General features: G+C 38.8%; 1 protein-coding gene across 1 annotated transcript; it reads right to left on the bottom strand.

Moving 5' to 3' along the window:
* Positions 1-8019: 8019 nt before the first annotated feature.
* LOC107540498 (olfactory receptor 52H1-like) lies at positions 8020-8961 on the bottom strand. Its single transcript, XM_016217270.2, has one exon. It carries the CDS (start codon positions 8959-8961, stop codon positions 8020-8022), a length of 942 nt encoding a protein of 313 aa, XP_016072756.1.
* Positions 8962-13697: the final 4736 nt, after the last annotated feature.

The following is a 13697-nucleotide window of genomic DNA, read 5'->3' as shown; positions in this document are numbered from 1 at the left end:
AAAATAAAAGTCATGGCTGATTGTTACAATAATCTACAGTATCACCTCCTCACTTTCAGCTCTGGAAAGTGATAAACTGTCTGTTCCTCCTCTCTTTATTTATAAATATCTGCCAAACTTTTAGTCACAATTTTAAGTCATAATGAAAGTGGTATCAAAATAATTTTTCCCCAGAGACACAAGTCATATAACTTTGAATTTAGTCCTGCCTAGCTACAAGCAACCCAGGAAGTTTTCTAAGAAAAGATGTGCTAAAATAACATTAGGCAGAGGAATGATTTCTAGTCAGGGATTTGGAGCAGGCTTCAGTGTGCAGTCCCAGCCCTGGTGAACTGGGATAACAACCGCAGGGCCACAAGCGGCTAAACAAAAGCAGGCTCGATGTCCAAAGTCAAAGCAGACCATGCACTTTCCTTTCTTCTTTCCTCTCCACACTGGAACATCATTCATGTTACAGAAAAGTTCACCAATGTAAAAATATCCTTTCCTAAAACCTAAGGTTTAGGTGGCTTAATCTGCCACTTCAGATATTCCCAGATTGGAAAAGTTTTTACCAAGACACCTTCTCCAATAACTTACTATGTCAGATTTGTCTTAGAGAAAGAATAAAACCCTCCTCCCAACCCCCAGAGAAGACAATCCCAGCAGGGAGAGCCCAGCCCCCTGGCAACATTATGCAAGGACATTCTTGCCTGTGTCTAAACAAGATAATGACTCATTCTTGTGAGATTTCATTGAAACAGTTGAGCCTTCCTTCCAAAACTTTTCTATTTTTTGACATGATTCACAAATCTTTTTCACCAACTTCAAAAGTAAGACATTTTGTGAGGGTTGGGATCCTGTCATGCTCTATCCATGTCTGCTGCTTTCTGGTTTAGTCTTCACTAGGGTGATACTCCCCAAATGCCATGACTTTACCTGTGACTCCTATGTTGAAGATTCTGAAGTTTAAAATTTTCAAAAACATCCTTCTCTCTCCAGCTTTGGAGCTAGTTACCTTATGCCTCAGTTTGAAACCAGTTATCTTATTCCTGCCACCTTTACTTAGAAATCCCACAGGTGCACCCAACTCCCTCCTTCCAAATGGATCCTGGCCTAGACAGTTTAATCAAACAAAGCCTTTTATTTTTAAAGAGCAGATAACTCATGTAGGGTACAATTGATTTCTGAACATATAGGAAACTTGAAAATTTTCTAGGTATATTTCCAAGGCTGTTATAGCTATTTTGTAAAACCTAAGTATAATCAATTCATCAAATAACATTTTTAAGTCTTAACATGTGCCCAAATGGAATGGGAACTCATTGTTTTGTAAACAAGTAATAAAGTATGGTAATATCTATAGTAAGGTAGATAATGGCAGCCTGCAATTAGTGTAGCAGAAGAAATTTCATAAATCGACTTCAGAGATGTAAGAAGACAGAATTGGTAGGACTTTGTCAATCGAAAGAGGGATTATGAAAGGAAGAACAGCAATAGGTGTTGAATCAGCAAACTCTTCAATCTTCATGAACTTTAAGCCAATTTGTTCTGTTCTGTTTTGCTTCTATTTTGTTTCCTGATTTTGGAAAATAATTTTAAAGAAAGAATACTCAAAATATGCCTATTTGTTTACTATCTACTAAAGTAAGCAAATGAACATTAACTTGAAGACACATTACCTGGTGGTATGAATAGAACCATATCTATAGATCTCTTGCTAGTATACCTCATAGCTGAAGAATTTGCATACAACTCAAGGTTCTTTATCTAACCAGACCCCATGTCATTATTGACACCATTATTAGCATATAGTATCTAGATGCCACTTCAAAGACATTTAATGATTTCCTTCGTTCAATCTTAAACAAGTATTATATTAACTAACACCAGACCCCAGATGAGAATAAGTGGCAGAGGCCACATGGCCCTTTCCCATGTTGAAAGCAAGATAACTTTAGTGCACCAAATATGTCATCTCCAATTTGACCTTCAGCTTCTGGGAATCCTTTTGTTTGAATTCTTTTCCACTTGCATTTGATTTTGACTGTTTCTTCAGGTTATTTCATTTCTCTCTTCCTCTAGCTAACTTCCCTTTATCTCCAGTATACCCCAAGCTTTCCTAAACAATGTCCAAATTAGGTAATGTTTCCAGGCACACTCCTGACACTCTACATTATGCAATCAGAGTGCTTACCACACTATATTTATTTTTATTTACTTAACTTTCTCACTTAATAAATGGTAAATGGTAAGAGGAAAGGTGTCAAGTTTGCTTATTTTATTGTTCTATTCCTAGAACAGTGTCTGCTTCAAATTGTCCAATAAATACTTGTTGAATAAATGAGTGACAGAGAGTCCGTTGGACTTCTCACTGATTAATTTGATTATCCAAATAGTATTGTGAAGACAATTTACTCATGTTCCTTATCCTACCATTAAACTGCCCCTCCCTTAATCTCGTGCCCTCACAGCCTGCCATAATAACACAAGATAGGCTGCTATCCTTCAACTCTGGAAAATGGAAGATCTGGAAAAGCATGAAAACTTGTTTCCCATATTTAAATACTTCCAAACTAGATGAAGATGCCCCACCAAACAAACCTAGGAAATCCAGAGACACTAGACATTCCTGAAAAATGTTCTGGAAGAAAGGACAAAGCTAGATGTGAGAAAATGAGTGGCACCTTCCTCACTCACCTTCAAAGTTCTATATACAACAAAAAGGCTCATGGCTTCACATCACCATTCTTTGTTGAAACTTCTCAGTTGTTGCTCACTGTACATTCTCTTTCATCTTCTAGCACTGTCTCTATCTTTGATTACAGAATCCTGAATAAGATTTTTGTCTTTAACAGGCATTCTACTCCCATCTTATTTGCTGGTCTCTGATTGATTGCTGAGCATATTTCTCCTTTCACCAAAGACTGGGAATATTGTAATAACATGTTCTATATCTCTACATGTTTCATCTTCCCCAGAACTAAACACAGGATTGGTCCTTCAGTAATATCTTGATCATGAAGCATGGTAGCCCACACACTGCACTTATTTCTTCTTTTTTAAATGTTAAGTGTCTTTGTGAAGATCTCTCCTCTGCCCCTTTTAGGGAAAAAAATAGCCATTGTTTGTCCATGGGTCCATGTTGTAAGACCCAATCCAGAAAGCAACTGTTTATCTTCCTTATGTATTTGTGCTTCTCCATGGTGTGGAGGGTGAGTGGATATCTTAGTGCTTGCCCCTATCATCCCAAAAGAACAACAGGACACTCATTCATAAATGCACTCACAAATTCAAACCCATGTTTACACATATAAGATAACCCGAAATTCTCAGAGGTGGCAAAACAAATTTTAATCTCCAGATTGCTAGCTGAGTCTGGTATAGCTAATCTTAAATTAATCTTTAATTTTTTGTTTTACATCATTAGCATTTGCAAAATTAAGCTCCTAATAGACACAGGATCTATATTCAAAGTTCTAGTCTTAGCCTTTCCAATTTCCTGGAGCCCACTTTCTTCTCACCTCCCTTTCTCTTCTCCACCAGATCCATTTCTCATCAGCTCTACTCCCTATTCACTTTAGTCTTTAAGAGTTGTATGTTGCTCACCACCCGCATGTACCTTGGAGGTCCTGGTCCTGGAAATGTTTTGTAAAGACAGGGTAAGGACCAGAGAGTGTAGAAATACAGCAGGCAAAAAGCAGATCAAAGAACAAAAGAAGCAGTCCTAGGGTCAGTAAGGACAGATGCAGGAACAAAAATGACAGACATAGGATCATGCTCACAGTAGGGAAGAGCAAACATAGAGCCAGGAGTGGAGTGGAAATGTAGTTCCCTTGTTTTCTCTAGGGATTTGAGACAAGTTAGAACAGAGGACCTCTGAACCAGAGGGACCCATGGGCTTCAGGTCCCATGATCCCAAGTCAGTCTAGGACATGAGCAAGGATTCAACCAATTAACATTTTCCCAGTTTAGGAACCGACACCTCTGCTCATATTAGTGGTGGCTTGGGAACTGTGGAATCCAGGATGGTAGCATACTTGAGTGTCAACAGGGTCTTGATATGGCTTGATCAGTAATTTGATTTTTACAAAAACAAACTCTGGCAAGAATCAGCTCTACCATATCTCCAGGTATGGTATAGAGCTCTTAAAACTTCTGTGCAGACGGTTTTATTTTCTTCTGAATTCCTGGCAGAGCTTATTTCATAGTGAATAATTAACGAATGTCTGTGGAATGAAATGAATCTGCTTTAAACCTTAGATAACAAAAGTTCAGAGACATTTCTCACTGTCAGTGCCACCTCCCCCCTTCAGGTGTGAAAAGGCCTTTCTTTTCAGATCCTTATTTCTATGTTCAGTCTTGTTTGGCAGTTCTCTTCATCTTTCTTCCATGGTGAATCGTCACTAATTTTGTGTTCAGTCCATTACTTAGAATACAGGCTAGTAACTTATTTGTGTGGGGCAAATCTCTAACAAAAAGTACATGCAGATCTGAAAACCATAGATAGTCTGCCTGGGTACAGTATCATCCATCCAACAGGAAAACCCTTGATACAACCTTTTATTGGTTTAATGAAAAAGTCTGTTTTCAATGTCTGGTGACCAAATATCTGGGATTTATCCTTTGTTTTACTCATCTCTTCCTCTGTGCTCTAAAAAAAAAGTACTTAACTGCTTTTGAAAATCAATTTCTGTATTTATGAAAAGGGAATAATAACTTGGAAGCATTTAATTTAAAGAAGAACTCTGAGGAATGAGTGGTGAAACAACTATTAACTTACTGTAGAGAAAATAAGACCCTAGGACTCTCCATAATTTTCTCCCTGGTCAAATAGACTTACAAATCCAGGTAGCTTCTCATCATGTAAAAGAGATATTTTATTAATTAATTAAAAGTCATATGTTTCAATTCTTACAATCAGAAAATATTTATCGCATGCTTATTATGAATCAGGAGTTTTGCAGGTGACAGGAATGCAATGGCAGACAAGGCAGACAGTAACCTGGTCTTCGATGGCATAAGAAAGGGAATAAACAATTAAGTATACAAGCAATCATCTAATTAAAGTTGTGATAAGTCCTGAAATAAAATAGTACACTGTGTAATGAGAATGTATGTAGGAGATACTAATCCATATACAGGATGAAAGAAGAAATATATGAGGCAGGATTGTTATTTGAAGCTTAAATAACAATCGCCAAGCAAAAAATAAAGAGAGGGCAATCGTGGAAGAGACAAAAATTTTTTTTGATGCATTTGAGAAATTGAAACTAGGCAAGTATAGTGTCATTAACAGCAGTATCAGTCAGTCCTGTGGGGTCATTTTCTCCAAATTCCCACAAATACAAAGGTAACTTCATTAAGATTCCTGGGATATTTTTTTCAACTAAGTATGTAGAATAGACAGTTGAGTTTAGGACAAGTTTAGTTGAGGATAAATAAGACAATGACAAAAATAATATACTAGGGAATCTAAGCTGGATAGAGAAAGAAGAAAGAAAAAAGTTAAAGATGGCATGGAGGAAAGGGTTTCTGAGGAAGGTTGAATATGCCTGAAACCTTTTTGGGAACACATGGTGTGCCAGGTATTTTCATAAGACAGGGTATAAGAATATGCCTAGGACTAAGTTTGCACTTTAAGGAACTCACAATATAGGTGTCGATGGATAAATCCATAAGCAGATATGTATAGAATTATTAGAAGAGCGGCATGAGTAGAGCAGTACCTGCATGTGTATCTCCTGAACTGCCTAAAGTTATCACAGACATTAAAGAAAATGTCCACACACGCAGCATCTTATCTCATGATGCCAATTTTACTCTTCATATCTTGTTACCTGATGTCTAGTAGACTCTGACTCTCAGTGACCCTATGAATGAGAGAACAGCTGCATCTTAGGAGTTTCAAGGTGAGAAAGATGAAGAAGAAGGAGAAAAGAAAATGCAGCAGTGGTTTACCATTGCCTTCGGCTGCAGAGGGTGTGGGCCTAACCCACATGTGTTTGGGTCCCTGGAGTTGCACGTCACCAAACGCCTACAAAATATAAGTGCACTATGGAGCTTTCTTTCTTACTTCCAAGTAATTTAATGTGTTCATCTTGATTAAAAGTATGGCTTCTTTCCAGTGGAGACTTTAGGAAATAGTTGTTTTTATCTTGGGATAGTTTCTTAAGAGAAACATAGATGGCTTCTGCCTAACTCCACCCAATATATACTCTACCCACACCAAGTTTTATTTTTTGTAAAGTAACAAGACACTTAGTAAGACAACACAAAAAAGAATATGACTTTGCCATTACTTGCTCAGAGAGTCAGGGGAGTGCAAATGAAGTGAAAATAACATAAATGAATTGTAAATAAATGTAAATTAAGTGCAAGGCTCTGAGTCTCATGGAAGATTGTACTTTTGATTTGTCCTCCATTCCCTGCAGTGATCCTAAGAACAGTACTTATGTACGATCTTGAGAACAATGAAATTATTGAAGAATTTCAAGGCACAAAGTGACAAATCCTGTAAATTGTAAAATGATCACTCTGGCTTTTATAGAGTGAGTGGATTGAATGGAGCAGGGTTGAACTCCTTTAAAAAGATGACTTTCAAATGCTCTCCTAGAGACTTTTTTTTTTAAAAAATGTATCTTTATTGATTTCAGAGAGAGGACAAGAGGGGAGAGAGAGAGAGAAAAACATCAATGATGAGAGAGTCATTGATCAAGCCCACAACCCGGGCATGTGCCCTGACCGAGAATCGAACCCCGATGGCCTGGATCCTAGGTCGATGCTCAACCGCTGAGCCACGCCCAGCAGGGCTCCTAGAGACTTTTAATAGATAAGGGCCCAGACAAGCTTTGGTGGCCACGATAAAGCTGAAAATGGGATATATTTATCTACTGGGATGACTTATAAGCACCTCAGAATCAAATATTTAACTCAAATATTGAGTTAATTTTGTTAGAGGGTGACATAGGACAAATCAAGGAGAAGCCACAGGTTTCTGGCTTTGAAATTCATGTTTGTGGTGGTGCCACTTACCTTAAAGGAAGATGGAGAAGGAAGGTCACTTTTTATGAAGAAAGTTAGTGTGTTTCCAGGTCAGTTTTAGAGAAATTAAGTTTGAAAACTTTGTGAGCCATCCAAGTGAGTAAATATTCAGGAGGCAAATCGATAAAGCATTCAGAATCAGGCAGACCTAGTTTTAGATCCTGAATCTACTAATTGTCTCTCTGTAATCTTTATGTTTCAGTTTCCTCACCTGTGAAATGAATTTACTAACATTGCCCTCTCATAATTATTTTAATAAGAGATATTAATACTTGCAAAATATGGACCAAGGGTAATAAAACTTGCCTTGGAGCATGCAACTGAAAAAATATACAAAAGATAATCAACTCTATGTAATCTGAGATGGGTAGGAGAGAAGTAAAGCATGTAAAGGACACAGGAGGAAAAGTTAATAATGCATAGAATCAGGCCTGAATTGTGAAGCAGTAAGTTTGATAGTTGCAGTAAAGAGAATTGACAGCTAGTTAAATAGGAAAGGCAAGAGGCTTTTCCTTTAATTCAGAAGCTGAGAAACACAGGGATGAGCTGCATGTTAAGAAATATCTAACCTTCAAATGTCCCAAAATCAGCAATAGGAAAAATGTAAACCTTAGTCTTAGTGCTCTTCTAAACCCATCTTCACCTTCTCCATACAAATGGGAAGGAAACTAAAACAAGGAAACCCTTGATTTTCTACAAGTCTCAAAGATTTCCTTTCTCCCATCTTACTCCTGCCTATATTTTGCACATGGGTAGAACTCTAAAATTTCAAATTAATAAGAGTTACAGCTCTATTTTTATTTATTTTTAATTGTGTCATTTAAAAAAATTATTTTTATTGTTGAGTATTACAGACATCCCCCATTTTCTCTCTTTTGCCCCCCCCCCATCTGGTTCCCACCCCACCCCAGGCCTTTTTTTTTATGACTTTCTGTGTTATATAAAATTTCACCTAATCAATTTTACCTAAATTTTGCCTTCAGTGGCCTTCCCCACTCATTGTGTTTTCTTCAAAGAGAAAAGGAGAATAAATTTGTCCTGAATCTGCTTGGTCTTCACTCCATAAACAACAGGATTTAGAGCAGGAGGAATGGCCACATAGAGATTGGCAAATAGGATGAGCATGTTTCGAGGGACACTGTGCCCAAAGCGATGAGCAAGGATGGAGAAGAAGGCAGGTGTATAAAACATGAGGATAACACAGACATGAGAGCCACAGGTGCTGAGGGCCTTTTGGCGGGCACCCTGGGATGAGAGGTGAAAGACAGCACAGAGGATGAAGGTATAGGAAACAGCAATAAAGATCACATCTGAGATAACAGTCATGAGAGGCACAGCAAATCCGTACCAGATGTTGATGGAGATATCAGCAGAGGAAAGCCGAGCAACCCCTATATGCTCACAGTATGTGTGTGGGATGATACGTGTTCTGCAGAAGGGTAACCTTTTCAGCAGAAAAACATCTGGCAGGATGACAAAGAAGCTCCTCACAACAATGCTCACCACAAGCTTGAGGATCACCTGCGGAGTCAGGATTGTGGTATATCTCAAGGGGAAGCAGATGGCCACATAGCGATCAAATGCCATGGCCAATAGAATGGCTGAGTCCACCACAAAGCTGAAGTGAAGGAAGAACATCTGGGTAAGACAGCCAGAGAAGGTTATTTCCTGGGAGCCAAGCCAGAGGTTACTGAGTAGTTTGGGCACAGTGGCAGTGGACAAGACAAGGTCTGTGGTAGCCAGCATAGAGAGGAAGAAAAACATGGGTTCGTGGAGGCTGTGCTCAACTGCAATGAGGCGGATGAGGGTGCAGTTGCCCACAATAGCCACAACATAGATGACACAAAAGGGAATCCCGATCCACATGTGGAACTTCTCCAGGCCGGGGATTCCAACAAGGATAAAAGAACTAGGGTTGTAACAGCTCAAGTTGTACATGGTCTCTTCAGTCTGGGACCCGCTGGTTTCTCAGCCCTGAGGAGAAATCAGCTGTCAGAATGGGCTATGAAGGACAACTCCACTCTGCTGCTTCACATGGTTGAGGACTGCAGCTGTCACATTCAGGGATCCTACATGAGAAGTACCTCCTGTCCCTTACAAGAGATGGCTCCTATAGAATTGATTTGTTATTGCCCTCTTTTATTTACCATTAGCACTTCATTTATTGATATATATTTTCAATAAACCATAGGAAATGGTTATTTTTGTAGGTGAGCAATTTCATGTAATTAAACCTAAAGAACTGTCTCCCTTTCTTAAAGTAGATTTTGTAGAATAGGCCCAGGTTCAAATGGAAAAAATATATGTATGAAGAGAAGAAAGAGGTGTTTGTGAGGGAAGGAAAGAGAGAGAGGAGAAAGAGACTAAACATATTAAATGGGAGAGTAGCTGACCTTTATAGAGGAAATATTATGTTTCAGACAATGGATTTGATAAAAAATAAGCTGAAGAGTTTCAATAAAGCAGTAGAAAAAAAAAAAAGAATGAAAAGGGAAGAAAACAAACGACAGATTCCAGTGCTGTGGGTGATGTTGGAGCTTTTTTCACATGTTATTAAAATATTAGGATAGATGCTTCAGATTAGGATAGATGCTTACTGGGATGTGAATATTAGAGAATGCATCTACCACAAAAGGCACAGGGACAAGAGAGCAGCATTCCCCTGACTCAGGCAGAGAGCAGTGAGCTCAGAAGGTGATTTATGGCTTCAAAGACAATGCCCTCAACCTTGGAGGATTTCTGTTCCTTAGCATTAGTAGGGGAGATAGCTCTACCCATTAGTCATATTGGCAATGCCTCCATAACAGATATTAGCCAGTGTGACCTTGCTTAGACAAAGTCAAACAGAGCAGATCCCCATCTTGTAGAGAAAAAATAAAGAATAATTTAGTTTTGCGCCAATGTTTTCATTTGTAGTCTGTAGTACTTGCAATTCATCTTTGGGAATCTCTAGCTTTGCACTAAATAGAACCTACCTTTGGAGATGACTTTTGCATTGAAAATATTCTTTGAGATTTAACTCCATTGTGTGGTCTACTTTATAAGTACTTTTGAGAAGGGGATGGATAATGGTGATACTAGGGAGAGAAAAAATGGAGAATTCCTTGGACCAGTTTTGGAGAGGTTTAGCTCTTACTCTCTCCAACAAATTTACAAAGTCATCAAAAAGTCTTTATGAAAAGGAAATAGATTTTGTGGATAAGTCATAACAGCTCTATATTATTGCATCTGACAAGAATCTGTAGTTTTGAGCACAAGGGGGGAAGACTGGATTGAGACATAAGATTTGTGCTATCTTTGCCAGAACCCCAGTCAAAGCTTAACATAGTGAGCTTCTGTCATTCAGAGGATGGTTTTTTCTTTGCCAGAGTCCTTAACTAGCCAAAGTGAACAAAGCATCTAACTAGGAGGAATGTAACTAGCTCACACTGTCCAGAGATAGTCCTTGCCTCACGTCCCAACCCCCTGCTCCCACATCCATAAGAATAGATAGTCTAAGTTATATCTCCAGATTTGATACAGACTAAACTCCTACAGGCACTGAACTTGTTAGAGTAATAACAGAGTTAATGAAATCTTCCCTAAAAGGATGGTGACATCACCTCCTGTGGCATAAAAGGCAGGTAAAAGAGAAAGTCCCAAAGGTCTCTATAATTTAGGCTGGAGTGCAAGTCTGTCTCTTGGAACACAGACTCACTGCCTCTTGACAAGAAGCACATTTCCTCAGGGTCACTGGGAATACATTTAAAGAGGAAAAAAATAAAACAATTATTAAAACAACAGTGGGGAAGTGTGTCAAAGGAAATATCCAAACAAAGATCTGCTGTCTCAGTCACAACCTATTCTGACCTCAATTCTTTTACCCCAAAAGCTCTTCTTTTCTGCTGAATTCCCTTCTGTATTCATGGTCACTTCAGTTGGTCTACACTTGAAATCAATAGTTTTCTGCCAGGATCTGTTATCTTATTATGGAATCATTGCTGTCAGAAGGACTCCCTCCTCCAGAGTCACATTTTCAAGGGCACAGACCCTGCTTGGCCACTGAGTAACTGCAAGGCTACCTTATTTGATAAATCATTGAGCCAGTGAAGGGTTTTCCTTTTCTCTAATTGACTGTAGTTTTCTACTCACCAAAGTCTGTCTTCTGTCTCTTGCCTTACAGGAGTAGTGGGAACTGTCTATTTAAATAGAAACAAGTAAAATTTTAGGCTGGGAGAAATTCTGTAAGAGGTAAAATGAAAACATTTATGCAATTCCTTGTATTCCTAAGAGATAAACTCAGATCACATGGGGCCCTCCATTTCCTGTTCCTAGACAAGGGATGAAGTCAACCATATTAACTCCTTTCCCTTGAGATGCAAAGTAGCCGGGTGGTTTTAGTAGGCTGTGGAAATTGGGTCGCTAGGAGACTCACTCCAGGCAATTCAGACACAGTCGGGTGAGACAAACTCTCAGAGGTCTAAGTATATTTCTTGTATTTGAGGTATTCTTTAATTATTCTATTTGCATAACCTTGCTCCAATACTGAAAAATACAATTAAAAATTTCTAGTCTTGATATTGAAAGGGCCTCTAATTTTTACTTCAAATATTTCTTAGCTGTTTTTTTACACTTTGCATTGCCATGCAAGTTTTATAAGCATTTCTCAATTTACACACACACACACTTACACATTTTTATTTTGTTTGCATTGAATCTATATATTAGTATGAAAATACCTGATGTTTATAATACAGTATATTTCTATTATAAATATATGCCTCCATTAATGTAGCCTTATTTTAATTTCCTCAATAATTGGTTAAAACATTAACTTGAAAAATATGTCTCCTGCATGTTTATTGCAGCATTATTTACAATAGCCAAGATATGGAAACAACTTCTTCTGAGGCTCTTTCAATGGCTAAACTTAATGGCAACCAGCAAGTGGTGGCAGGTCTCCGGGTGCCTTCAGCCTTTTGCTGACCTGCCCCAGGCCAAGTACTATTGGCAGCCAGTCTCATTACACAGCTTGACCCAACCTACAATGCAATGAGACCCAGCACAGTCAGCTAATAACTGTGGATGGCTTTGTATCTCCTAACAGGTAGCCCAGGGCTGGTCACAGATAGTACCTGACATTGACCTGCAACAGAATCTGCCACAATTCTGTATACAATGAAAATATTCATAATAAAGACAAAATAAAGACATTTTTAGTAAATAAAAACTATAACAATTGTAGCCAAAAGGTCAGGAAAAAGGAAATGAAAGTGTGGTAAAAAAGTTTTTGTACTGTATGTATAAAATAATATAATAATATTATTTGAAGGTAGATAGAGATAAGGAGACTAAGATATTTCTGTATTCAGCACTACAAAACCACATGAATTAATGAAAAGACCTGAGACTTCTGAGAACATCTTTGAGAGCACAGGTGCTAGTTGCAACATATCATGTTTATTCTAGCTTTCCTAGACTATATTAAACACCAAAAAGGAACAAGTGTTCCACATTAAATAGAAATAAAATTGCATGAGTGTGTTAAAGATGAACTCTTGGCATAATGGCATTGTAGGCAGAAAGATAATTAATGTTTACTCATCTGCTGAGGGCTTTTTCCTCAAACCTTGAAGACTTGGGCATTGTTTCACTGCTAAGAGAGCCTTGGATAATAGCCTCCTGCAGTCTTATGAATGCAGAGGCCAGAGGAAGCTCAAAGGGGAAGAGCTAGGAGTGAAAAAGTACTGAGCACTGAGTCAGAGTGGAGAAAATGTCTTCAAGCTTTCCCCAAGAGACCTCCAAATGGAGGGCTTGGGCTAGGAACATGATTGCCAAAGAGCATGGCCTGAGACTGCCATTCTCCTCAGAGACAACAATGCACTGGCTGTGCACCAAGTCTGGTGTGGGAAGGTAGCTTTGCCCTGAGAGGTCTGCTCTGTGAGGTAAAGCTTTTTGTAATAGCCAATGGTTGGACCTAAAAAATTATATGTACATTGTCAGCCTAAAGCTGGACTCTTCAGCTCCACCTTAATTTTTCAGGACCTGAGCTAGAAATATAGGCTATGCCATCATGAAGCTGAATGGGTGAAATTTAAGGGGTTATGTCAAGAACAGGGTAATGAGCCTGAGGCAATGTTGGACTAAGGCCACGATCAAGATCACTCCAAGTAGAACAAGACCTGACTGAACTACTGAATGTAGCCATGAGTCTCAGCAGTCATCAAGTCAGAAAAAGATGTCCCATAGCTGCTTAGGGTCTACTCTAGAGAGCTAGGAGGCTTTCTCCTTGTTTCTATATGAATCCCATTTATCAGGTTGAAGGCATTATTAATTCAGAAACAACACAGCTCTGGCCATAGTACAGCTGAACCTCACCTGTAGCCTTGTGGGGTGGCTGAGGCAATGTTACGATAGTCAGGGTACACATACAGAGTATAACCCCAGGGGCACATGTGGTTCCCCAGAAACAAACTGTACAATATGAGGGCACTCCAAGCAGGATGTATACCAATCAGACAGCAGGTGAACAGAGCTCCCAATGTGGTCTCCACCCTGGGGTTCACAGACCAGATGACATTAATTCATATAGTTCTTGGTTTTAGAACAGCCACAGGCACTGTTTCTCTGAGATATCAGTGTTTCAGCCTGATGAGTGTGGATAACATCTATAAGTATCTCTGTGGCCTCAAGGC

This window comes from Miniopterus natalensis, chromosome 11 (assembly GCF_054644295.1).
Source record: "Miniopterus natalensis isolate mMinNat1 chromosome 11, mMinNat1.hap1, whole genome shotgun sequence".
NCBI classification, from domain to species: domain Eukaryota; kingdom Metazoa; phylum Chordata; class Mammalia; order Chiroptera; family Miniopteridae; genus Miniopterus; species Miniopterus natalensis.
This window is presented reverse-complemented; position numbering and strand designations above follow the sequence as displayed.

Coding starts and splice junctions, on each gene's coding strand:
- LOC107540498 (XM_016217270.2), bottom strand. CDS start 8,961: ATGTACAACTTGAGCTGTTACAACCCTAGTTCTTTTATCCTTGTTGGA.